At 41.7% G+C, this 27,361-nt stretch overlaps 1 protein-coding gene and 1 long non-coding RNA gene across 5 annotated transcripts in view; one reads left to right on the top strand and one right to left on the bottom strand.

Moving 5' to 3' along the window:
* LOC117092416 (zinc finger protein 566) overlaps positions 1-27,361 on the bottom strand; it is a 42,611-nt gene that overhangs the window by 1,755 nt on the left and 13,495 nt on the right. Inside the window, exons 1-3 of one of the 4 annotated variants that reach the window (XM_033225948.1) lie at positions 26,232-26,326; positions 23,032-23,158; positions 22,610-22,708 (exon numbers count right to left, since the gene is read on the bottom strand). In XM_033225948.1, coding sequence (XP_033081839.1) covers positions 22,610-22,708; positions 23,032-23,158; positions 26,232-26,240 — 235 coding nt within the window. In that variant the 5' untranslated portion in view covers positions 26,241-26,326. Of the gene's footprint in view, positions 1-22,609; positions 22,709-23,031; positions 23,159-26,231; positions 26,327-27,361 lie in introns of those variants that run through there. The other 3 variants (XM_033225950.1, XM_033225947.1, XM_033225949.1) reach the window with 3 other exon arrangements.
* Positions 467-16,764, top strand: LOC117092419. Its single transcript, XR_004440808.1, has 3 exons — positions 467-542; positions 13,079-13,085; positions 16,753-16,764. It is a non-coding gene; the product is annotated as an uncharacterized LOC117092419 (long non-coding RNA).

Below are 27,361 nucleotides of genomic sequence, written 5' to 3'. Positions count from 1 at the left end.
CCTGTACTCCCAGCACCTTGGGTGGGTGAGGCAGGCAGAACACTTGAGGTCAGGAGTTTGAGATCAGCCTGGCCAACATGGTGAAACCTGTCTCTACCAAAAATATAAAAATTGGCTGGGCATGGTGGCATGAGCCTGTAATCCCAGCTATTGGGGAGGCTAAGGCACGAGAATTGCTTGAACCCGGGAGGCAGAGGTTGCAGTGAGCCGAGATTGCGCCACTGCACTCCAGCCTGGGCAACAGAGTGAGTCTCTGTCTCAATAAATAAATAAATAAATAAATAAATAAATAAATAATCAATCACATCGTTAACAGGGCTATTGTCAGGATGAAATGAATACGCCTAATGGAAAATTCCCAGGCATCAGTAAACTATGGCCTATGGCCCTGCACCGATTTTTATAACTGAAGTTTTATTAGCCATACTTGTTACGTATTGCCTATGGATGCTTTTGTGTTAAAAGGGCAGAAGTGAGTAGTTATGACACAGAATGTGTGAACTGCAAACCTAAAATACTTACTATTTGCCTTTCAAGAAAAAGTTTGGGCTGGGCGCGGTGGCTCAAGCCTGTAATCCCAGCACTTTGGGAGGCCGAGACAGGCGGATCACGAGGTCAGGAGATTGAGACCATCCTGGCTAACACAGTGAAACCCTGTCTCTACTAAAAAATACAAAAAACTAGCCGGGCGAGGTGGCGGGCGCCTGTAGTCCCAGCTACTCAGGAGGCTGAGGCAGGAGAATGGCGTAAACCCGGCAGGAGGAGCTTGCAGTGAGCTGAGATCCGACCACTGCACTCCAGCCTGGGCGACAGAGCGAGACTCTGTCTCAAAAAGAAAAGAAAAAGTTTGCCAGCCCCTGGTTAGATATGCATTGTCTAACACGGTAGCCGCTAGCTACATGTCGTTTTCAAAATTTCAAATAATTTAAATGAAGTGTGCATTTTATTTTGAAATAAACAGCCAAACTTGAAAATTCAGTTTCTCAGTCACACTATTCACATCTCCAATGTTCAACAGCCAAACTTGGCTGGTAGCTTTTGTACTGGAAGTCTGTACTAAACATCACAAATATAAAACATTTCCAACACCACTGAATGTTCTCTTGGATAGCCCTGGTCTGGATTCTGTAACTGGAGGTCCAGAGCTTTTTAAAAAATGATAAGGAACTAGAGGGTAGCCATCCAGAAAAAAGTCTAGCTTAAGAAGTCAAGAGTGGAATGAACATAGTATGAGTGGTAGGTAGGACTCATTTGTGCACAGATATGATATACGTTTGGGGTTTGATGAAAATAGAGTTTGTCTTGTAATTCTGAGATGCTGGCCTTTGTTAAAGAGAAGAGAGGACTTAATAAGTACATGAGCACTATAGTAGTGATGACTGATGGGCAGAAAAGACATTTGTAGCTTCAAGAAAAGGAGAGAGAGTAAAATGGAAGGCATTGTATGCTACTGACAGATCAGAGATACTAGATTCAGTTACATGCATTTTATACTCAAACTTGAATAATTATAAGCCTTGTTTTCTTGGGCAAATCAGTTCAACTTTCCAAACCTGCAGTTTTCTGTCTAATACAATAGGAATTATAGCCCTTACAACTGTTGTGAGGATTGGGATTAATGTTTGTAAATACCACGGAAGAATTTCCGCCAGGCACGGTGGCTTATGCCTGTAATCCCAGCCCTTTGGGAGGCCCAGGCAGGTGGATCACGAGGTCAGGAGTTTGAGATCAGCCTGACCCAAATGGTGAAATCCCGTCTCTACTAAAAATACAAAAATTAGCCGGGTGTGGTAGCGCGCGCCTATAATCCCAGCTACTCAGGAGGCTGAGGCAGGAGAATTGCTTGAACCCAGGAGGCGGAGGTTGCAGTGAGCCAAGATAGCGCCACTGCACTCCAACCTAGGGAACAGAGCGAGACTCCGTCTCAAACAAACAAACGAACAGACAACACACAAAAAAAGAATTTCCATACAAAAGTGGGGACATTAGGCCCGACCCCTTGACTCCTAAAAAAAATAAAGTCAGGGAGAATAGCTAGAAGACTTGAAAGTCACTGACTCTTAGACAAGGAAATGGAGGGGTAAGGAAGGTACAGCTTTGTAAACTATTATAATATACATGTAATACAAATACATTTTTAAAAGAAATAGCTTGGTTTGGTTACAGAGGGACAGGATCTCAGCTAGTATTGTTATCACTTATCCATGGACAAAGAAATGACTACGAAATGAGCTATGATGAAAAGAAAAAATGAGTATAGCAAGGTGGTTGAGAAAACTGAAGGCTTTAGGGTTGTAAAAGAGGTCTGAATTCTGGACTTTTTTCTTTTTTGTTTGAGACAGAGTCTCGCTCTGTCGCCCAGGCTGGAGTGCAGTAGCCGGATCTCGGCTCACTGCAAGCTCCGCCCCCCGGGTTTACGACATTCTCCTGCCTCAGCCTCCCGAGTTGCAGGGACTACAGGCGTCCACCACCTCGCCCGGCTAGTTTTTTGTAATTTTTAGTAGAGACGGGGTTTCACCATATTAGCCAGGATGGTCTCGATCTCCTGACCTCGTGATCCACCCGTCTCGGCCTCCCAAAGTGCTGGGATTACAGGCTTGAGCCACCGCGCCCGGCCAATTCTGGACTTTTTAACTAGCTGAGAGGCCATAGACAAATTATGAAACGTCAATAAACACTGTTATCATCTGTAAAACCATCAAGTGTGTGACACTAATAGGTACTCAATCTTTTTGTGGAATAACGTTCTGAATTATGTAAGGTAGTTTGAAATCATACTAGATGATATGGTAAAAATGTACATCATGCGGGGCACGGTGGCTCAAGCCTATAATCCCTGCACTTCGGGAGGCCGAGGTGGGCGGATCACGAGGTCAGGAGATCGAGACCATCTTGGCTAACACGGTGAAAACCCATCTCTACTAAAAATACAAAAAATTAGCTGGGCGAGGTGGCGGGCGCCTGTAGTCCCAGCTACTCCGGAGGCTGAGGCAGGAGAATGGCGTGAACCCAGGAGGCGAAGCTTGCAGTGAGCCAAGATCGCGCCACTGCACTCCAGCCTGGGCGACAGAGTGAGACTCTGCCTCAAAAAAAAACCAAAAAACCAAAAAAACAAAAAAAAGTACATCATACAATCTTTCTCTGATAGCTATAAGGCATTTAATTTGATCACTGAATCCCAAACAAAAGACGTGAGAGGAAATCAACACTAGATTTAACTTATAAGAAACACCAAAAAGAGTTCTTCAAGTAGAAAGAAAAGGACACTAACAATATAAAAATATAAAACTCATTGTAAAGGTATGAATATAGTTATATTCAGAATACTCTGATAATGTAATAATAGTGCATAAATCACTTTTAACTCTAGTATAAAAGTTAATAGACAAGGTTGGGCACAGTGGCTCACACCTGTAATCCTAGCACTTTGGGATGCTGGGGCGGGCCGATCACAAGGTCAGGAGTTCGACACAAGCCTGACCAATATGGTGAAATCCCGTCTCTACTAAAAATATAAAAATTAGCTGGGTAGGTAGCATGTGCCTGTAATCCCAGTTACTCAGGAGGCTGAGGCAGGAGAATTGCTTGAACCCGGGAGGTAGAGGTACAGTGAGCTGAATTCGTGCCACTGCACTCCAGCCTGGGTGACAGAGAAAGACTCTGTCTCAAAAAAAAAAAAAAAAAAAAGTTAAAAGACAAAGGTATTAAAAATAAACCTACAATCATTTGCTAATAGATGCACAATATATAAAAGATGTACATTGTAACATCAATAACGTAATGTAGGTGGAAAAATGCAGACTTTTGTATGTGGTCAAAGTTAAGCTATTATGATTACTATTATTATTATTATTGAGAAACAGGGTCTTGCTCTGTAGCCCAGGCCAGAGTTCTCACTGTAGCCTCAACCTCCTGGGCTCAAAGGATCCTCCTACCTCAACCTCCTGAGTAGCTGGAACTAGATGTGTACCACCACACCTGGTTAACTTTTTTTTGAGACAGTCTTGCTCTGTCTCCCAGGCTGGAGTGCAGTGGCGCAATCTCGGTTTGCTGCAACCTCCGCCTCCCAGGTTCAAGCAATTCTCCTGCCTCAGCCTCCCAAGTAGCTGGGATTACAGGTGCCTGCCACCGCATCTGGTTAATTTTTTGTATTTTTAGTAGAGACAAAGTTTCATCATGGTGGCCAGACTGCTTTCAAACTCCTGACCTCAAGAGATCCTTAAACATTTTGGTAGAGACAGGGTCTCACTATGTTGCCCAGGCTGGTCTCAAATTTCTGGGCTCAAGCGATCCTTCCACCTCAGCCTCCCAAAGTGCTGGGAATACAGGTGGGAGCCACCACACCCAGCCTAAACTTAAGTTATTATTAGCTTACAATAGACTGTTATAACTATGAGATGTTTTATGTAAGCCTTATGGTAACCACAAAGAAAAACTCTCTAGTAGATACACTGAAGACAAGGAGACATCAAATCATACCACCATAAAAAATCAAATCAGAAAGAAAGAGTGAGATAGGAACAAAGACACCATAAAACAGACAGGATTAGCTCGGCAGAGTGGTGCACAACTATAGGCCCAGTTACTTGAGAGGTTGAGGCAGGAAGACTGCCTGAACCCAGGAGTTCAAAACCAGAGTGAGTTATGATCATGCCACTGTACTCTAGCCTGGGCAACAGAGAGAGACCTCATCTCTAAAACAACACCACCACCACAAATGAAGAATCATAAGCGACTACTATGAATAATTATATGCCAACAAATTGGATAAACTAGGAAAAAAAGGATACATTCCTAGAAACATACAACTACCAAGCCTGAATCATGAAGAAAGAGAAAATCTGAACAGACCAATTATGAGTAGGATAGTTCAATCAGTAATCCAAAACCTCCTAATAAAGAAGAGACAAAGACTTGATGGCTTCACAAGTAAATTCTATCGAACACTTAAAGAAGAATTAACTCCAATTCTTCTCAAACGCTTCCAAAATGCTGAAGACGGAACACTTCCAAACTCATTTTATGAGGATAGTATTCACCTGATACCAAAGCCAGGCAAAAAATCTACAAGAAAATAACAGGCCAATATCCTTGATGAACATAGATACAGAAATCCTCAACAAAATACTAGCAAATGGAATTCAACAGCACATTATAAGGATCATACGCCATGATCAAGGGAGATTTATTCCTAGGATACAGGGACGTTTCAACATAAGCAAATCAATCAATGTGATACATCACATTAACAGAGGGAAGGACAAAAACCATATGATCATTTCAGTAGACACAGAAAAATAATATTGCAAAATTGAACATACTTCCATAATCAACACTCTCTCAACAAATTAGGTGTACAAGGAATCTACCTCAACATAATAAAGGCCATATATGACAAACCTACAGCTAACATTATCCTCAACATTGGAAAGATAAAGGTTTTTCCACTAAGATCAGAAACAAGACAAGGATGTCTGCTCTTGACACTCTGCTCAACATAGTACCAAAAGTCCTTTTTATTCATTTAAGGCAATAAAAAGGAATAAAAGCCATCCAAATTCAAAAAAACCCTAGAGGATCTACCATAAAACTGTTAGAAGTAATAAATGTTATTTATTTACAGCTCAGTGTGCTCATACCAGTAATTCCAGCACTTTGGGAGGCCAAGGCGGGTGGATCATGAGGTCAGGAGATTGAGACCATCCTGGCTAACATGGTGAAACCCCTACTAAAAATACAAAAAATTAGCCGGGCGTGGCGGCAGGCCACTGTAGTCCCAGCTAATAGAGAGGCTGAGGCAGGAGAATGGCGTAAACCTGGGAGGCGGAGCTTGCAGTGAGCCGAGATGGCGCCACTGCACTGCAGCCTGGGTGACAGAGCAAGACTCCGTCTCAAAAAAAAAAAAAAAGTTATAAATGTATGTGTATTCAGTAAGATACAAAAATCAGTTGTTTCTATACACTAGCAACAAATTATCAGAAAAAGAAATCAAGAAAACAATCCCATGTATAATAACATCAAAAAGAATAAAATACTTGGGAAAAAATTTAACAAAGGAAATCTGTATACGTAAAACTATAAAACATTGATTAAAAAAAATGAAGACACGCCAGGCGCGGTGGCTAACGCCTGTAATCCCAGCACTTTGGGAGGCCGAGGCGGGCGGATCACAAGGTCAGGAGATCGAGACCATGGTGAAACCCCGTCTCTACCAAAAATACAAAAAATTAGCCGGGCGCGGTGGCGGGCGCCTGTAGTCCCAGCTACTCAGGAGGCTGAGGCAGGAGAATGGCGTGAACCCGGGAGGCGGAGCTTGCAGTGAGCCGAGATCGCGCCACTGCACTCCAGCCTGGGCGACAGAGCCAGACTCTGCCTCAAAAAAAAAAAAAAAAAAAAAAAAAAAAAAAATGAAGACACGCCAGGCGTGGTGGATAATGCCTGTAATCATAGCACTTTGGAAAGCCAAGGCAGGTGGATTGGCTGAGCTCAGCAGTTCAAGACCAGCCTGGGCAACATAGTGAAGCCCCATCTCTACTAAAATTCAAAAAATAAATAAATAAAAGAAAAAAAAATTAGCTGGGCGTGGCAGAATGTGCCTGTAGTCCCAGCTACTCGGGAGGCTGAGGCAGAAGAATTGCTTGAACCCGGGAGGCACAGATTGTAGTGAGCTGAGATCACACCACTGCACTCCAGCCTGAGCAACAGAGTGAGACTCTTGTCTAAAAAAAAATTGGATTAAATAAAAAAGGGTGTGGTGGGGAGCTAGGAGAGGGATAGGATTAGAAGAAATACCTAATGTAGATGACGGGTTGATGGGTGCAGCAAACCACCATGGCATGTGTATACCTACGTAACAAACCTGCACATTCTGCACATGTATCCCAGAACTTAAAGTATAATAAAAAAAATGAAGCCACAAATAAATGAAAATATATTCTGTATTCATAAATGGGAAGAATTAATATTGTTAAAATGTCCATACAACCCAAAGCAATGTACAGATTCAGTGGAATCCCTAACAAAATTCCAAAGGTACTTTTCACAGAAACAGCAAAAACAATCCTAAAATTCATACGGAACCATAAAAGACCCTGAATAGTCAAGGTAATCTTGAACAAGAAGAACAAAGCTGGAGGCATCACTACATCAGATAGATTTCAAAACAGATGACAAAGCTGCAGTAATCAAAACAGCATGGCACTGGCATAAAAATAGACACATCAACCAATGGTCTATTGGTTCCATCAACCAATGGAACAGAATACAGAACCAAGAATCCATACAGAACCCTTGCATTTATGGTCATTGGATTTTCAATAAAAATGCCAAGAACACACAATGGAGAAAAGACAGTTCAATAAATGGTGATGAGAAACTGGATGTCCACATGCAAAAGAATAAAATAGAATTCCTATCACATACATATACAAAAGTGAACTCAAAATGGATTAAAGACTTAAACATAAGACACAAAACTATAAAACTACTAGAAGAAAACAGAGGAGGGAAAGTTCCATGACATCAGTCTAGGCAATGATTTTTTGCATATGACCCCAAAACACAGAAAAGAAAAGCAAAAAATAGAAAAATGTGATTACATCAAACTAAAAAGCTTCTGCACAGCAAAGGAAACAACAGAGTAAAGAGACTATCCACAGAGCGGGATAAAATATTTTCAAGCCTTGTATCTGGTAAGATGCTAATATCCAACATATATAAGGAACTCAACTCAGTAACAAGAAAACAAATAACCCAATTTAAAAAGTGGGCATTTCTCAAAAGAAGACATAGAAACAGCCAATAGGTATATGAAAAAACACTCAACATTACTAATCATCAGGAAAATGGAAATTGAAACCACAATGAAATATCACCTCATTGCCGGATACCATGGCTCAGGTCTATAATCCCAGCACTTTGGGAGGCCAAGGCAGGTGGATCACTTGAGGTCAGGAGTTCGACACCAGCCTGACCAACATGACGAAACCCCATCTCTACTAAAATACAAAAAGTATCCAGGCATAGTGGCGGGCACCTGTAATCTCAGCTACTTGGGAGGCTGAGGCGGGAGAATCACTTGAACCCGAGAGGCAGAGGTTGCAGTGAGCCGAGATTACACCACTGCACTCCAGCCTGGGCAACAAGAGTGAGACTCCATCTCAAACAAACAAACAAACAAACAAACAAAATCCTCTCACACCTGTCAGAACTGCTATAATCAAAAGGACAAAAAAATAACAAGTGTTGGAAAGGATGTGGCAAAAAGGGAATCCTTGTACACTGTTAGCATAAATTGAAACAGCCATTACCGAAAACAGCATGGAGGTTTCTCAAAACTACCCTATAACCCAGCAAACTCACTTCTGGGTATATATCCAAATGAAATCAAATCAGTATGGGGAAAAAATATCTGCATTCTTATGTTCATTGCAGCATCATTCATGATAGCCAAGATATGGAATCAATGGATACATTGATAAAGAAAATGTGATGTGTGGGTGTATATATGTATACACACACACACACACACAATGGAATGTGTGTGTATATATACAAATACACAAACACTGGAATATTATTAAACCTTAAAAATGAAGAAAATCCTGTTACTTTCAACAACATAGATAAAGCTGGAGGGCATATGTGAAATAAGCCAGGCACAGAAAGACAGATACTGCAGTGATCTCACTTATATATGAACTCTAAAACGTTGAACTCATAGAAGAAGAGCGTAGAATGGAGGTTGCCAGGGGTTGGGGGATGGAGGAAATAATATATTGGTCAAACGGTACAAAGTTCCAGTTATGCAGAATAAAAAATTTCTGGAGATCTAATATACAGCATTATATATTAATAGTATGTACTGCCATGTAAGTACATACCATTAATAGTAATACCAGTACAGAATGTATACCATGGTAACTATAGTTTATAATACTGTATTATATACTTGGAATTTATTATGGGAGTAGATCTTAATGTTCTTACCATATACACATATATACAAATTGGTAACTGTGTGATGTGACAGATACATTAATTGGCTTGATTATGGTAATCATTTCACAATGCGTACACATATATCAAAACACCTAATTGTATACTGTAAATATATATATATATATATTTTTTTTTTTGAGAAAGTTTTCGCTCTTGTTGCCCAGGCTGGAGTGCAATGGCACGATCTTGGCTCACTGCAACCTCTGCCTCCTGGGTTCAAGCAATTCTCCTGCCTCAGTCTCCCAAGTAGCTGGGACTACAGGCATGCACCACCACACCAGGCTAATTTTTGTATTTTTAGTAGAGATGGGTTTCGCCATATTGGTCAGGCTGGTCACACAATCCTGACCTCAGGTGATCCACCTGCCTCGGCCCCCCAAAAGTGCTGGGATTACAGGCTTGAGCCACCACACCCAGCCAATATATATAATTTGTATTTGCCAAATATACCTCAATAAAGCTAGGGAAAAAGCTGGAATGAATCGTCTAAAAAACTTTCAGAGAAGGATGAAAATGATGACAGAAAACAGTAAGTCACAGGGAAGAAAAATTGACGTAAGAAATAAAATGAATGTAAAATATGAATTCTGGAAGGAAAATATGGCAATGATATAGAACCCTAATAAAACAAATTTCCAGGGTTGATGAAAACTCTTAGTACTCAGATGGTTCCCTTTTTGCTGAGCAATATATATGAGGAAAGTGGTTTTTGTTTCATTTTGTTTTTGCCTCAGCCTCCCAAGTAGCTAGGATTACAGGCATGCACCACCACGCCTGGCTAACTTTTGTATTTTTAGTAGAGATGGGGTTTCACCATCTTGGCCAGGCTGGTCTTGAACTCCTGATCTTGTGATCCACCCACCTTGGCCTCCCAAGCTGCTGGGATTACAGGCGTGAGCCACCGCACCCAGCCTATTAAATTTTTTTTTTTTTTGAGATGGAATCTTGCTCTGTTGCCCAGGTGAGAGTATAGGGGCGTGATCTCAGCTCACTGCAACCTCCGCCTCCTGGGTTCAAAAGATCCTCCTGCCTCAGCCTCTCAAGTAGCTGAGATCACACCCAGTTAATGTTTTTATATTTTTAGTAAAGACAGGTTTCAACACATTGGCCAGGCTGGTCTCGAACTCCTGACCTCAAGTGATCTGCCCACCTCGACCTCCCAAAGTGCTGGGATTATAGGCATAAGCCACTGTGCCTGGCTTCCATAGGATTAAAAGAAGATCTAGGGTCTTACAGAATAATATTCAGAATGCCTTAGGATACCATCCAAAATCACTCAACATATGAAGAATGAAGAAAATATTAACTCACATAGCAAAAGACAACAGACACCAAAATAAAGGTGATTCATGTTGGAATTATCAGATAATGACTTTAAAGCAGCTATTTTAAAAATGCTTGAACAAGGAATCATGCACACTCTGCAAACCAATATAAAAATAGAAAGTTTCAGCAAAAGAGTAGAAGATATAAAGAAGAATAAACACATTTTAGAACTGAAAAGTGCAGGAGCCGAAATAAAAACCACTGGCTAGGCTCAAAAGCAGAATGGAGGTAATAAAGTCAATAAACTTGAAGATAGTTCAAAAGAAATTAGCTAATATGAATAACAGTGAAAATAAGATGGAAAATGTAAAAAGAACAAGCCTCTGGGAATGTAGAACAAGAAAAGATTTAACATTTGAGTCATCAGGGTTTCAGAAGAAGAGAAAGTACAGGACTCAAAAAAGATTTGAAAAATAATGGCTGAAAACTTACTAATTTTGGTGAAAGATACAACAAACAAAGCCATTTTGAGAAGCTCAGCCACCCGAAATAGGATAAACCCAAAGAAATCCATAGTCAGATATATCATAATCAAACTGCTGAAAATGAAAGACAAAAGAAATCGTGAAAGAACTGTAAAAAAATAATGTATTTCTTTTAGGTGAAACAATGATTTGAATGACTAGATTACTCTTCATAAACTCTGGAGGCCAGAAAAAAGTGGAACAATAATTTATTGTGCTGAAAAAAAGAGCTGTCAATCCGGAATTTTATTTTATTTTATTTTATTTTATTTTATTTTTTTGAGACGGAGTCTCGCTCTGCCACCCAGGCTGGAGTGCAGTGGCCAGATCTCAGCTCACTGCAAGCTCCGCCTCCCGGGTTTACGCCATTCTCCTGCCTCAGCCTCCCGAGTAGCTGGGACTACAGGCGCCCGCCTCGTCGCCCGGCTAGTTTTTTTTTGTATTTTTAAGTAGAGACAGGGTTTCACCATATTAGCCAGGGTGGTCTCGATCTCCTGACTTCGTGATCCGCCCGTCTCGGCCTCCCAAAGTGCTGGGATTACAGGCTTGAGCCACCGCGCCCGGCCTCGGAATTTTATATCTAGCAAAAATATCCTTCAGTAATGAAGGTGAAATTAAGGAAAGTAATATTGCAAATGTACGTTGCAGCTCAGGCTGTGCCCTCAGGGTCTGTGTGGGAGTAGGCAATAGTGGGGACAGTGGTTAGTGAAAGAGCCTGCACTCCTTCTCAAAGGGGTTAAGTGCTTGTTAAATCCAGGAGACAGCTGTCATGTAAGAATGAAGGTCCAGTGCTGCTTTCCAGCTCTCCAAAGAAAACCAGAAATCCAGATTTCCATATTAAATCCCCTGATAGCTTGAGGCTGGTAACTAATTCAGAACTTTAGAGAACTGCAGGGGCAGCACCAAACACAAACATGTATAGGATACACCCTGAGTCACTAGGTTGTTACTTTAGTGGAGTTTTCTGTTTCTTTGAACTTCAGAAATTATACCAAGATACATCTAATTAAAATTCTTGGCTGGGCGCAGTGGCTCACGCCTGTGATCCCAGCACTCTGGGAGGCCGAGGCGGGCGGATCACCTGAGGTCAAGAGTTCGAGACCAGCCTGGCCAACATAGTAAAACCTCGTCTCTACTAAAAATAAAAAAACAATAAAAAAAAAAATAGCTAGGCTTAGTGGTTAATTTGACTTGTTTATTGCATAGGGTAGAGATAATTCCAGCTGGAGTGTAGTGGTGAACCCACAGCTCACTGCAGTCTGGACCTCCTGGGCTCAAGTGATCCTCCTACCTTAGCCCACGAGTAGCTGAAACCACAGACGTGTGCCACTATGTGTGCAGTCCCAGCTACTCGGGGAGGCTGAGGCAGGAGAATCCCTTGAACCCAGGAGGGAGAGGTTGCAGTGAGCCAAGATCGCGCCACTGCACTCCAGCCTGGGCGACAGAGCGAGACTCTGTCTCAGAAAAAATAAATAAATTAAAAAATAATAAAACATAAAATAAATCCTATGGAGATGGTTGATACTTTTGTTTTAATAGGTATTGACCGTGTTGGGTTCAGGCTGCAAGTTCCAACAAGCCTTGTGTGGACTGTGACTCCAGTGTCAGTTTTCAAGGCCTTTGCAGTGTTATTTGGATTTGTCCACTGTGTGCACCATCCAATCCAATCTGAAACTTACACTTTAGTTCTTAAAGTCTTTGATATGTTATTTAGGGACAGATCCACATATATTCAGGCAAAAATGAGCCTAAGAGTTCCTAAAAACTGAGTTTTTTTGAACTTTGGGCTTTTTTGTTTGTTTGTTTGTTTGTTTTAGACGGAGTTTCGCTCTTGTTGCCCAGGCTGGAGTGCAATGGCATGATCTCGGCTCACCCCAACCTCCGCCTCCCGGGTTCAAGCAATTCTCCTGCCTCAGCCTCCCGAGTAGCTGAGATTACAGGCATGTGTCACCATGCCCAGCTGATTTTGTATTTTTAGTAGAGACGGGGTTTCTCCATGTTGGTCAAGCTGGTCTCAAACTCCCGACCTCAGGTGATCCACCCACCTCGGCCTACAAAAGTGCTGCGATTACAGGCGTGAGCCACCATGCCGGGGCCAACTTTGGGTTTTTTGAACTTGAACATGGGTTGCTTTTTTGAACTTGTTCCTTTCTGGGATCTTCTTGATACTTTCTAGTTCCCTGGAGCTCCCCTGTTCAGTTCTCCAGTCATAATGCTGGGGTTTTAGTTACCTCCCTCTGCTGTATACTTTCTATAGCTATGCCTGGGTATGGCAGGAGGAAACAGAGAAAAAAAGTAATGGGGGCTCACTCCACAGCAACTCTAATAGGAAAAGAAGATTCCTACCCCTTGTAGTTTGAGATACCTGCAGGCCCCCACTGCTTCCACTGTTGCTGCTGCTGCTGTGAGATTGTCTGGAGGCTGGGACGTGCAAAAACCGGCGGGGGGAATATACACACATATTTGTGTATATATACATATATGTATGTATGTACACATGTATGTAAATACACACACAAGCAAGAGATTGCTCCAATCTCTCTTGGTGTTAAGAATCCCATTTCCTCCCATCCTGGCTAATGTGGTGAAACCCCATCTCTACTAAAAATACAAAAAATTAGCCGGGTGTGGTGGCACATGCCTGTAATCCAAGCTAGTCGGGAGGCTGAGGCAGGAGCATCGCTTGAACCGAGGAGATGGAGGTTGCAGTGAGCCGAGAATGAGCCACTGCACTCCAGCCTGGGTGGCAGAGCGAGACTCTGTCCCTCGCAAAAAAAAAAAAAAGAATCCCATTTCCTGTGCCTTCTGCCAAAACTAGGCTTATCTTGGGCCAGGTGTGGTAATCCCAGCACTTTGGGAGGCCAAGATGGGAGGACTACTTGAGCCCAGGAGTTCAAAATCAGCCTAGACAACACAAGGAGACCTGGTTTCTATCACAATTTTAAAAATTAGTTGGGCATGGGGGCACACATCTGCAGTTTCAGCTACTGGGGGGCCGAGGTAGGAAGATCGCTTGAGCCCAGGAGGTCCAGACTGCAGTGAGCTGTGGGTTCACCACTACACTCCAGCTGGAATTATCTCTGTCTATACCCTATGCAATAAACAAGTCAACTGCATTTGTAGACCCCCAAAAACATACAGAAAATACCTAGAAATAAAATATCAAATGAACTATAAGCCCTTTTTTGGGATAAGTTTATAAAAATACACTGAAATACCATCAAGAAGGCCTAAATAAATGGAGAAAAGTACTGTGATAATGGCAGACATGATTTAATATAATAAAGATATCAGTTACTACTAAAGTGATATAAAAATTCAATGTAATTTTTTTTTTTTTTTTTGAGACAGAATCTCGCTCTGTTGCCCAGGCTACAGTACAGTGGTACCATCTTGGCTCACTGCAATCTCTGCCTCCTGGGTTCAAGTGATTCTCATGCCTCGGACTCCCGAGTAGCTGGGACAACAGGTGTGCGCCACCACACCTGGCTAATTTTTGTGTTTGCTTTTGTTGATTTTTTTTTTTTTTTTTTTGAGACAGAGTCTCACTCCATCACCCAGACGGGAGTGCAGTGGCACAATCTCGGTTCACTGCAACCTCCACCTTCTGGGTTCAAGCAATTCTTGTGCCTCTACCTCCCGAGTGGCTGGGATTACAGTTGTGCGCTACCACGCCTGGCTAATTTTTGTATTTTTAGTACAGCCAGGGTTTTACCATGTTGGCCAGGCTGGTCTCGAACTCCTGGCCTCAACCGATCTGCCCACCTCGGCCTCCCAAAATGCTGAGATTACAGGCGTGCGCCACAACACCCGGCCAAATTCAATGTAATTATACATATTAAAAACTCAACATTTTAAATAAAACATAAAGTAATTTTTAATACTGTATGAAAGATCACAGAGATAAGTATAACCAAAACACGCCTAAAGAAATGGTGGAGGGATATGTCCTACCAGAAATCAAGACTTCGTATATAAACATGAGTAATTTAGGCAGGGATAACAAGGCTCAATGTAACAAGAAAGACCCGTGCATATAAGAAATCTGTATATATGACAGAGGAGCATTGTTGATCAGTGAAGAATAGGTGGAGTTTTCATTTGAGAGGGAAACATAATTTTTTTTTTTAGGAGGTGGTGTTTCCCTCTGTTACCCATGCTGGTTTTGAATTCCTGCGCTCAAGCAACCCTCCTACCTTAACCTCCCCAAGTGCTGGGATTATAGGCATAAGTTACCACACCCAGCCAATTCGTTTTCTATACAGGAAAAATAACTGATCTGCATCTCATACTATTCATAAAAATCAATTAAAGTTGCATTCATAGGGCTTTAATAAGAAAGCGAAAACATAAAAATTCTTGGGAGTTCGAGATCAGCATGGGCAACATGGCAAAACCCTGTCTCTACAAAAAATATAAAAAGTTAGCCAGGAGTGACAGCATGTGCCTGCAGTCTCAGGAGGCTGAGGTGGGAGGATCACCTGAGCCTAGCAGGTAGAAGCTGCAGTGAGCTGTGATTGTTCCACTGCACTCTAGCCTGTCTTTTTCTGTCTAAAAAAAAAAAAAAAAAAAAAATCTAGGAATTAAAATAGAAAATTGGGCTAGGAAAGGTTTCTGAGGATCCAAAAAGTATAAAGCATACAGGAAAAAGATAAAAATGTTTACAAGCGGCCGGGCGCGGTGGCTCAAGCCTGTAATCCCAGCACTTTGGGAGGCTGAGGCGGGCGGATCACGAGGTCAGGAGATCGAGACCATCCTGGCTAACACGGTGAAAACCCGTCTCTATTAAAAAATACAAAAAATTAGCCGGGCGAGATGGCGGGCGCCTGTAGTCCCAGCTACTCGGGAGGCTGAGGCAGGAGAATGGCGTAAACCCGGGAGGCGGAGCTTGCAGTGAGCTGAGATCCGGCCACTGGACTCCAGCCTGGGCAACAGAGCGAGACTCCGTCTCAAAAAAAAAAAAAAAAAAAAAAATGTTTACAAGCAATATATAATTTAACCATTAAACATACAATTTGACAATATTAACACAAATAATTACTATTCATCAAAAGATATCATAACAAAAGTGAATAAAAAAGATGTAAACTGGAAAACATATCTACAAACCATGTGATTGACCAAAAATGAGTATCTAGAATTTATACAAGGAATTCCTACAAATCTTAGGAAAAAGACAAATTAGCCTAATACAAAAGGGATCAAAATGACATTACACAGAAGAGACACTAATGACCAATAAACGTATGGAAAGGTAATTATCTTCAATAACGACCAGGGAAATTTAATTTAAAATGATAAAATAAGATTTCATACTCATCAATCAGATTATCAAAAAATGAAAATATCTTATCATAAGGAGAGATGGTGGAACAAAAGTACTTCCCACATAAACTAATACATCACTTGGAAAACAGTTTGGCATCACCTTGCCAAGTTGAGTAAGCATGTACACCAAGATCCCGCAATGGTATTCCTAAGTGTATTTCCTAACAAATCTCTTGCACATGTAAGTCTGCAGATGTAAAGATTATTGTCATAATTATATGTTTATGTATATACATTCTATATATTCTACTATGTTTATAAACATAGTTTATACCATTTTAAGGGAAAAATTTAATGGACAGGTTGAAAAGTGTAAAAGTCATTGTTACAGAATATATTAGCAAATCAACACAAATGAAGGCCAAAGAAATATATATAAAGGCAGTATAAATGGAAAAATAGATGAAGAGTAAGAGACACAGGAGATAATACAGACGTTTTATGTCAGTCTAACAGAAGGAAAAAAGGAAATGGTAACAAGGCAATATTTGAAGAGATGACTACTAAGAATTTCCTATCACACACAAAAAAGATGTAAGTCCTCAGACTGAAAAATGCTACCAGAGGCAAAGCATAACAGGAATAAAGCTAACCATATCTGAATTTATCACAGTAAAAATTTAGCCTGTTAGAGGAAAACATTTTTCTCTCATGGAAAGGAACAAGAATCGTCTATTAAAAAGAAAACAGTGGAGAATATCTTCATGGCCTTGTGGCAGGCAAAGATATATTAAAAAAGACAACAATGTACAGCTGGCCCTCTGTACCAGGTGGGAGGGGTGAGGAGGGTTGAGGTTTGGTTCCAGGATCATGGCAGACACCAAAATCTGCAGATGCTCAAGTCCCTTATACAAAATGGCACAGTAAGTTGGTTTAAACCAACTATGGCTCTCAACCTATTAATACAGAGGGCCAACTACATGTATTTTACATCCATGATTGGTTGAGTCTGTGGATGCAGAATCCACGAATAGGAAGGGCTGACTATACATATGTGGTGATTCCATTTATGTAAGATTCAAATATAGGCTAAGGAAGAATTTCTTAAGTCCCTAGAAGTGTGAAGCATAAAAGAAAAGATAGATACATTTGACTACAGTAATCATTAAAAACTTCTGCTCACAGAAAAGAAAACCATAAAGAGAGCTAAATTCAATTCAGAGTAGAAAAAGATACTTGTAGTTTGTAGAACATGCAAAGTCCCATAAGCAGAATATATAAAGAACCCTTACACATTATTAAGAAAAATACAGACGGCCAGGCGCGGTGGCTCAAGCCTGTATTCCCAGCACTTTGGGAGGCCGAGACGGGCGGATCACAAGGTCAGGAGATCGAGACCATCCTGGCTAACATGGTGAAACCCCGTCTCTACTAAAAATACCAAAAAATTACCCAGGTGTGGTGGCGGGCGCCTGTAGTCCCAGCTACTCGGGAGGCTGAGGCAGGAGAATGGTGTGAACCCAGGAGGTGGAGCTTGCAGTGAGCTGAGAGCATGCCACTGCACTCCAGCCTGGGGGACAGAGCAAGACTCCATCTCAAAAACAAAAACAAAAAAAACAAAATAAAATAAAAAAGAAAAATACAGACAATTCAACAGAAAAACAGGCAGAAGATTTGAGCAGGCAATTCACTAAAGAATTTCAGCTGGGTGTGGTGGCTCACACCTGCAATCCTAGCACTTTGGGAGGCCAAGACAGGCTGATCACAAGGTCAGGAGATCAAGGCCAGCCTGGCCAACACAGTGAAACACTGTCTCTACTAAAAATACAAAAACTTAGCGGGGCATGGTGGTGGGCACCTGTAATCCCAGCTACTCCGGAGGCTGAGGCAGAAGAATCGTTTGAACCCGAGAAGCGGAGTTTGCAGTGAGCCAAGATCTCACCACTGCACTCTAGCCTGGCCAACATTGCGAGACTCTGTCTCAAAAAAAAAAAAATAAAGAATTTCCAAAAACTAAAAATGATATGAAAATGTGTGCTAAAACTCATCAGTAAAGAAAGAAACTTGGGCCGGGCGTGGTGGCTCAAGCCTGTAATCCCAGCACTTTGGGAGGCCGAGACGGGTGGATCACGAGGTCAGGAGATCGAGACCATCCTGGCTAACACGGTGAAACCCCGTCTCTACTAAAAAATACAAAAAACTAGCTGTGCGAGGTGGCGGGCGCCTGTAGTCCCAGCTACTCAGGAGGCTGAGGCAGGAGAATGAAACCCGGGGGGCGGAGCTTGCAGTGAGCTGAGATCCGGCCACTGCACTCCAGCCTGGGCAACTCCGTCTCAAAAAAAAAGAAGCAAGAAAGAAACTTGGCTGGGCATGGTGGCTCAAGACTGTAATCCCAGTATTTTGGGAGGCTGACACAGGTGGATCACTTGAGGTCAGGAGTTCAAGATCAGCCTGGCCAACATAGTGAAACCATATCTCTACTAAAAATATAAAAATTAGCTGGGCATGGTGGCATGTGCTTGTAATTCCAGCTACCTGGGAGGCTGAGGTGAGAGAACTGCTTGAACCTGGGAGGTGAAGGTTGCAGTGAGCTAAGATCGTGTCACTGTACTCCAGCCTGAGTGACAGAGCGAGACTCTGTCTCAAAAAAAAAAAAAAAAAAGAAGGAACTGTAAATTAAAACCATACCATACCAAATTATTATTATACACTCACTAACTGATAAAAATCAAAGTTTGGGCTGGGTGTGGTAGCTCATGCCTATAATCCCAGCACTTTGGGAGGCCGAGGCAGGCAGATCACCTGAGGTCAGGAGTTCGAGAGCAGCCTGATCAATAGGGAGAAACCCCATCTCTACTAAAAATACAAAATTAGCCAGGCGTGGTGGCGCATGCCTGTAATCCCAGCTACTTCGGAGGCTGAGGCAGAAGAATCACTTGAACCTAGGAGGCAGAGGTTGCGGTGAGTCAAGATTGCATCATTGCACTCCAGCCTGGGCAACAAAAGCGAAACTCGATCTCAAAAAAAAAAAAATCAAAGTTTGATAATACCGTATATTAGGAAGCATGTGCAACAATGGGAATGTTCATATACTGCTGGTGAAATTGTAAACAAATACAAGTGTTGAAGAAAAGTTAAAATTAGGCAGCTCGGCTGAGCTAGGTGGCTCCCTCCTGTAATCCTAACACTTCGGGAGGTTCAGGTGGGAGGATCACTTGAGGCCAGGAGTTAGAGACCATCCTGGCCAACATGGCAAAACCCTGTCTCTACTAAAAATACAAAAATTAGCTGGGTGTGGTGCTGCACGCCTGTAATCCTTGCAATTTGGGAGGCTAAGGCATGAGAATTGCTTCAATCTTGGAGGCAGAAGTTGCAGTGAACCCAGATCACGCCATTACACTCCAGCCTGGATCACAGAGCTAGACTCTGTCTCAAAAAAACTAAAAAATTAGGCAGCTAGGTTGGGAGCAGTGGCTCATGTCTGTAATTCCAGCATTTTTGGAGCCTGAGGCGGTGGGATCGCTTGAGCCCAGGAGTTCCAGACCAGCCTGGGCAACATGGCAAAACCCCATCTCTACAAAAAATACAAAAAATTAACCAGGTGTGGTGGCATGCACCTGTAGTCCCATCTACCCAGGAGGCTGAGGTGGGGGGATCACGTGAGCCTAAGAGGTGGTCAAGACTGCAGTGGGCCATGATGGTGCCACTGCCCTCCAGCCTGGACAACAGCGAGACCCTGTTTCAAAAAAAAAGTAAAAGCACCCACTGGAAACCAATAGGTAAATGTTATTATTTTGCAAAGTCCATAAAAACTGAAAGAATAAACTCAGTAACAGATTAAAAGTATGAAATACAGAAATGAACAAGTTAATTATCATGCTATGGTGAAAACGTCCACTCTCACAAGTACTCAATATAATGACAATAAAGCGGTCCAGTATATGAAGAAACCACTGTAAAATTTATAGAACTTTGCATTCGAGTTATATAAGGGAGAAAATATCCATATTTTTTAGAATTACATAATAAAATTACGTAAGGGTGAAATGACATGAAGTTCTGGATTTACTTGAAATTATCTGCCATGGGGCGTGGTGGCTTACATCTGCAATCACAGAATTTGGGAGGACAAGGCAAGTGGATCACCTGAGGTCAGGAGTTCGAGACCAGCCTGGCCAACCTGGTGAAACCCCATCTCTATGAAAAATACAATAAAATTTGCCAGGCATGGTGGCGGGGTGCCTGTAATCCGAGCTACTCGGGAGGCTGAGGCAGGAGAATTGCTTGAACCCCAGAGGCAGAGGTTGCAGTGAGCTGAGATCACATCATTGCACTCCAGCCTGGGTAACAAGAACAAAACTCCATCTCAAAAACAAAGAAAAAAAAGGAAAATATTTGTGCAACAATAGGGGTACATGAGTGTGGCATGTATTTCTGATAATTTTCACAATGAAAAACAACAGTCTATGACTTGTAAAATAAATGAGCGAAAAAATTTAAAATAAAAACCACTCTTAAAGTCAAATGAAATGAATACTACCAAACATTGTGAGTGTCTGAACGCTTCAGAAATATCTTGTCTCTGGCCAGGCGCGGTGGCTCACGCCTGTAATCCCAGCGCTTTGGGAGGCTGAGGTGGGCAGATCACAAGGTCAGGAGATCGAGATCATCCTGGCTAGCATAGTGAAACCCCGTCTCTACTAAAAAATACAAAAAAATTAGCCGGGCGCGGTGGCATGCGCCTGTAATCCTAGCTACTCAGGAGGCTAAGGCAAGAGAATCGCTTGAACCTGGGAAGCGGAGGTTGCAGTGAGCTGAGATCATGCCACTGCACTCCAGCCTGGGCAACGGAGAAAGACTCTGTCTCAAAAAAAAAAAAAAAAACAGAAAAAAAAATAAGTTGCATCAAGCCATTTCTAGGTGCACAGCCTTCTGATGACTTCTTGTCTTAGAATGAAAAGATTTCCCATGGCCTGTATGGCAGACTGTACGTAAACTGACCCACTCTTTCCCACTCCTGCCTCTTTGATCTCATCTCCCACCCATGTACCCCTCTGCTACCAGTCACTGGCCTCTGGAGCTGCTCCTCAAACACAGCCAATGCACAGTTGCCTCAGGCCTTTGAAGGTCTGCGTTCCTCTATCTGGAGCAGTCTTCCGCCTAGTACCCATATACAACGACTTACTATGGTACTTCTTTGGGTCTCTGCCCAAATGTTACCATATCATTTGGTAAGATATGGTAAATTTCTCTTGCTTCTTCACATAAAATATCATCCTTTATCCCCTTCCTCTACTTCTTACTTCTTTTTAGTATTTACTATTACCTAGTATGTTATATATTCATCTATTTTCGTCTCTCTCCCTACACTGTGGGGTAGGCTCTGGGAACAAAGATTATGCATGCTCTTGTTTTTCTTCAGGCTGGAGTGCAGTGGCATGATCTTGGCTCACTGCAACCTCCACCTCTTGGGTCCAAGTGATACTCCTGCCTCAACCTCCTGAGTAGCTGGGATTATAGGCGCCTGCCACCACACCCAGCTGATTTTTGTATTTTTTAGTAGAGATGGGGTTTCATCACGTTGGCCAGGCTGGTCTCAAACTCCTGACCTCAGGTAATCTTCCTGCCTCAGCCTCCCAAAGGGCTGGGATTACAGGCATGAGTCACTGCACCCAATCACGCACGTTCTATTCATTACTGTAACCTCAGTGTTGAGAATAGTGCTGGGCATACCATAGGCACTCCAGAAACATAAACTAAATGAATGAATGTGCTGTCCTCCTCCTTCATACCAAATCTCTCTTTGCCAGCTCTTACCTTCTCCACGGAGACACAGGCCCTTTATTTCCAACCCTCTATATAAAGTCAATGACGTTCACATCAAAATCTCCCCCTATGACTTCTATGTGGATCAACCCCTCTTCTACATTGGTAGCCCTTGCTTTCTGTTAAACTCCCTATTTTAACTTCACTTATGGTGGTTCTACTTTGTAGAAGTTATTTGTAGACATGCTCTAGTACTTCTACTAGGCAGTAAGTTCTGACATTGCTTATTCCTTTTTTAAACTCTGCAGCACCTAGCCGAGTGCCTTATACATGTTAGAAAATCAGTAAATGTTGGTAAAAAATATTAATGAATCAATGAAGGCATAAACCCCATCCCAAAAAAACTTAGTAAAAGAAAATAAGTCTTGGGCAGTGCAGGAAAAAATCTATTTCTGGAGACAGTGATGCTTTTATTAGACTAAATACAAAGGCGGATGAGAAGCTAGGAAGGAAATGGACCCAAAATATGGATAGAAAGGAGTATCACTAGAAAGGGTGGAGAGGGCACCAGCTGGTTAGAACTGAGAGAGAAGAATAAGAGAAGAAAAGCAGGCAAAGTGTGTTAGGTAAGGGGGAAAGGTAGGATCATCTGAAAGCTCATGTAGAAAAGGTCTTACATTTGCACAACAGGCCAAAAGCCTTTGAGGAGAGTTTCCCAGATAGCATCTAAAAGATGCAGTCTCTCTACTGGCCAAATCACACGTTACCTGCTGTGCCTCACTTACCTGGCCACTGGCCTCTTGTTAGCTCTCTGTCAATCAACCAGGGCTCCTTCCCTTGCTCCAAGTAGGAGATCACATTGGGTTTAGAAATAGAATGCCCTGCTTACAAAAGAAGTAACAAAACAAATTTATCACGAGAATATCCTAGAATTCAAATCCAGTCCCTTCATTATAAAGAAAGACATAGCACTGCGAGAAGAGTCAAACAGAGGTATAACGGACTTATGAAACATAATGGAAGATGTCAAACATCCCCCAAAACTCAATGCAGCTTCCTTTTTCTAACTCTACCATATTCAGAACATTCCTGTGAGAACAGGATGTCAAAATTCGACTGGTTTTTGAAAGCCAGGTGAGCACTTCACATTGGAGGAAGTAGGCCTTCCAAGGGCAGAATCTAAATTACTATGGACAGATGTCCTTACCCATTGAAACCAGGTTGCTGTAATTCTCCAACATCACATCTCTGTATAAATCTCTCTGATCATCATTCAGGCATTCCCACTCCTCCTGAGAGAAGTCTATGGACACATCACTGAACATCACTGACTCCTGGAACAATAACCACGTATATGACTTGATTAATTTTAAAAATAAGTATTTTTGTGAAGGAAAGAGAGAAGAAAAAGATTAAGGTAGAGGAAGTAAAACATAGTGAGCATATGAATGTCTGGGATGCAGTGGAGGACTGTAATCAAATAAGCACAACTGAATCACTGGGTTTCCATGTCATTCTTTTTCCTCCAAATGAAACTGCCTGAGTCCGGGAGGATACCTCTATTATCCAAACAAGGTTGGGAAAGTACAAAAATTCAGCTAAGAGGGCTTTCCCAATTAAATGAAATTGTATATGCAATGCCTTGCACTATACCTGTCATATAATAAATCAACAATACATTTGATCTTTCTCCCTCTCTTTTCCCAAATAGCTGAAAGTCAAATTTCAGAATAAGGGATAAAGACAAGACATTAAAAGCCTCCAGAGCAAAGAGTAGGTCATATAAAAGGCATCAAAAATTAGAGGGGCAATGGAATTCTCAAGAACACCCCTAAAAGCGAGAAACAATAAGAACAATTCTTCAATATTCTGATGGAGAAAATAAACTCGGACCTAGACTTTCACAAACAAACTATCATTCTGTTTCGAGTGTTGAGAAAAGACATTTGTAGACATCCAAGGACTCAAGAAGAGTTTCTTCGGAAACTTCTAGAGGATATGCTCCACAAAAACGAGGGAGTAAATAAAAAAAGAAGACAACATAGGATTCAGGAAATGGGTAAAGTCTCAGGAAAGCTGTGACTGAGAGAGTACACCAGACCAGATGGGAACAAGGACACAGGAAGTGGGGAAGCAAGTCTCTACATCAAAAGGAACTGATGTGTCTGACCAGAGGGAAAACGTATTGACTGGCCTGTGGCAGTGATGCTGGAGATTCTGGATATAAACACACAAATGACTAAGCAAATGGGGGGGAAAGCAATTAACCCCAGGAAAATGAAGGGTTGTATAGAACAAAACTATGAGCTCTCTTGGCAGAGAATAATATTTGCAGCCATAATAAGGTGTATACTGTTGATTTAACCAAAAACAGTGATATGGTAACAGCGGGAAAAATGAAAGTGTAGTATGGGAATACAATGTTCCCTTTAACTTTGCAATCAATCAAGAGATAATGACTAAAGTGGGTTTATCAAAAAATGGTAGTAAACCAATTTTCAAGAATTGCTTGGAGTGGGACTGGTAATGGGACAAAACCAGAAATGAACTACTTCACTTTGTAGACGTGTGTAAAATTACTTGTAAAAAATTTGTATCTTAGAAAATAAAATTAGCATATAAGACTCTGATCCATTCCTATGCCAGACTATTATATAATAAGAAATGTTCCTTGTTACAACAAATACTATTCAAATTTGTTGTAACATATAATTTGAATAATATTTATTATAAGCCTATAAATGATATCTGTTCTTTTGCCTTTAGAAATTCAGGCTGCAGGTGATCTTTAAAGACCTATAAATAACATTGGCCCAATCTTATTGATAATCACCTACTGCCCAGCTGTAAATTCCCCTTATAACTAAGCTACAGAAAATTGGTGAAGGATGATCCAGTTTCACCACTGGTATGACTGACATCATTGTTTTTGTTTTTCAAACAGGGTCTTCCTCTGTCACCCAGGCTGAAGTGCAGTGGCATGATCACATCACACTGCAGCCATGACTTCCTGGGCTCATGTGATCCTCCCACCTCAGCCTCCCGAGTAGCTGGGACTACAGGCACGCACCAACAGGCCTGGCTAATGTTTGTATTTTTTGTAGAGATGGGGTTTGCCATGTTGCCCAGGCTAGTCACCTGGGTTCAAGCAAACCACCAGCCTCAACCTCCCAAAATGCTGGAATTACAGGTGTGAGTCACCACGTTTGGCCACTGACATCAATTTTTCATGGATGCTTAGTGAGGTGTGAGAGCTTTGTACGAACCACTAGTCACACTCTCAAACATAAAAGGCTCATTAACCAGGAGGCCTTGCCATGTACTAGCACTGAAATCAAACAAAACCACAGCATGTATTTTCTTATTGGAAAACCCAGGTCTACGGAGCTAATGAGGGCTTTTCCCTACAAGATGCCCCTAATTACTTATTTTCATCCCATCAAATCACTGTCCAAGCAAATTAGATTCATATTAATTCAATGTGGGGAACACCCTTCTGTCCTATCAGGATTTTCGGTAGAAGCCTGAGATAGGAGATGCTGAAGGACTTTGTAAACGAGTATGTAAACATTGTTTCAAAGCGGGGGTAACTGGAGAGGAGACTGGGGTTGTTTAGGAGGAAATGCATGTCCTTTTCCTGACAGGGGGCCCTGGAAACCAGTATAAAAAAATTATCCACACCTGATCTGGGTCAGACCATTTTTACATTACATAATTCTTAATCTCTTTATGGAAAGAAATAAGTATTCTTGATGACATTGATAGGGGATTTTCTGATGGACATTTATCTAAACTAAAACTTCTTCAGAGAAATCTGTTATTCAACCACTTGGCTGACTAATACATAACTGTGAGTTAAGAATATAAATTTTTTGCTGGGCACGGTGGCTCATGTCTGTAATCCCAGCTCTTTGAGAGGCTGAGGCAGGTGGATCGCTTGAGGTCAGGAGTTCGAGGCCAGCCTGGACAACATGGCAAAACCTCATCTCTACCAAAAATACAAAAATTAGCTGGGTGTGGTGGTGGGCGCCTGTAATCCCAGCTACTCAGGAGGCTGAAGTAAGAGAATCACTTGAACCTGGAAAGCAGAGGTTGCAGTGAGCCGAGATTGTGCCACTGTACTCCAGCCTAGAAGACAGAGCGAGACTCCACCTCAAATTAAAAAAAAAAGGGGGGGGGGAGTGTAAAGTTTCTAAGAATGATTATCTAATCAATTCTTTTTTTTCTATGAATTGGCCTGTTAGAGATCCTTTCCTTTACAGCAAAATTCCGGCATTGCTCATAACCAAACTTTCTGAAAGGTATTGTTTTTCTAACATCAAAAAGCATCATAATGAGGAAAACAAATGTTTACAGGTACTAGAGGTAAAAATCACTCTATCTGAGCAAAAGGAAACAGTATCTCACCTGAGCCATGGCTCTGATATTTGTAGAAAAGGACCTTCTCTTGGCTCTTCTTTTGGAGAAGAGTAGAGCTGGGAGAGGCAAAAGAAGATAGATAAGACCCCACTTTCCTCACAGCTCCTGGCCCAGAATGATCATTTCCCTTCTGTTCATGCTTCAGAAATGCTTGCAGGGTATCAGTGACGAGAATGGGCAAATGCCTCTATCATCCCTAGCTTCAAAGATACCAGACTATAACCGGAACAGGAGGGATTAGGGCAACTCAACATGGCTTGGAGAATATATGTTTATATACACACACATACACACATATAAAGATTTTTTTAACTCATATTATATACACTACTTATACACATTGCTATTTTTACTTAATATATCTTGGAATGAGGTCCCAATGAGTATATACTGTGTTACATAACTGGTTTAATAGCTACACTGTAGTCCATTAAATGGATATAACTTAATTTTTTTATTTTCCTTTTAAGACAGAGTCTCCATCTGTCCCCGACGCTGGAGTGCAGTGGGGCAATCTCGGCTCACTGCAACCTCCACGTCCTTCTGCCTCAGCCTCCTGAGTAGCTGGGACTACAGGGGTGTGCCACCAAGCCGGGCTAATTTTGTGTATTTTTAGTAGTGATGGGGTTTCACTGTGTTAGCCAGGATGGTCTCGATCTCCTGACCTTGTGATCCGCCCAACTCCACCTCCCAAAGTGCTGGGATTACAGGCATAAGCCACCGCACCTGGCCATAACTTAATTTATTTAACCAATCTGTGGCCAATCATCATTTAGGCTTTTTCTAGTTTTTCATTGTAACAAACAGTGCTGTAATAAATATTCTTGTGCATGTATCATTTTACTCGTAGATGAATTCTTCACAATTAATTCCTAAAAGTATAATTGCTCAAAGATTATACACATTTTAAGTTTGGACATACCTAGGTCAAACCAGTTTTCAATGTGCTCGGATTGTACAATCACGTTGCAAGTGCTAACAAAAAAACAACTCCTTTGCTTAGTTTGAGAAGACTTTTGGGGTTAATCGGCCTTGACTTAAGAGAATTGAAACCCAGAAAATAAAAAATAATATTACTGAAACCTCAGGAAGATACTAAAATTAAAACAGTAACAATA

The sequence above is a fragment of the Trachypithecus francoisi genome, unplaced genomic scaffold (genome assembly GCF_009764315.1).
Source record: "Trachypithecus francoisi isolate TF-2019V2 unplaced genomic scaffold, Tfra_2.0 Lachesis_group12, whole genome shotgun sequence".
Lineage (NCBI taxonomy): Eukaryota > Metazoa > Chordata > Mammalia > Primates > Cercopithecidae > Trachypithecus > Trachypithecus francoisi.
The sequence above is the reverse complement of the archived record's forward strand: the minus strand, read 5'-3'. Positions and strand labels throughout refer to the sequence as shown.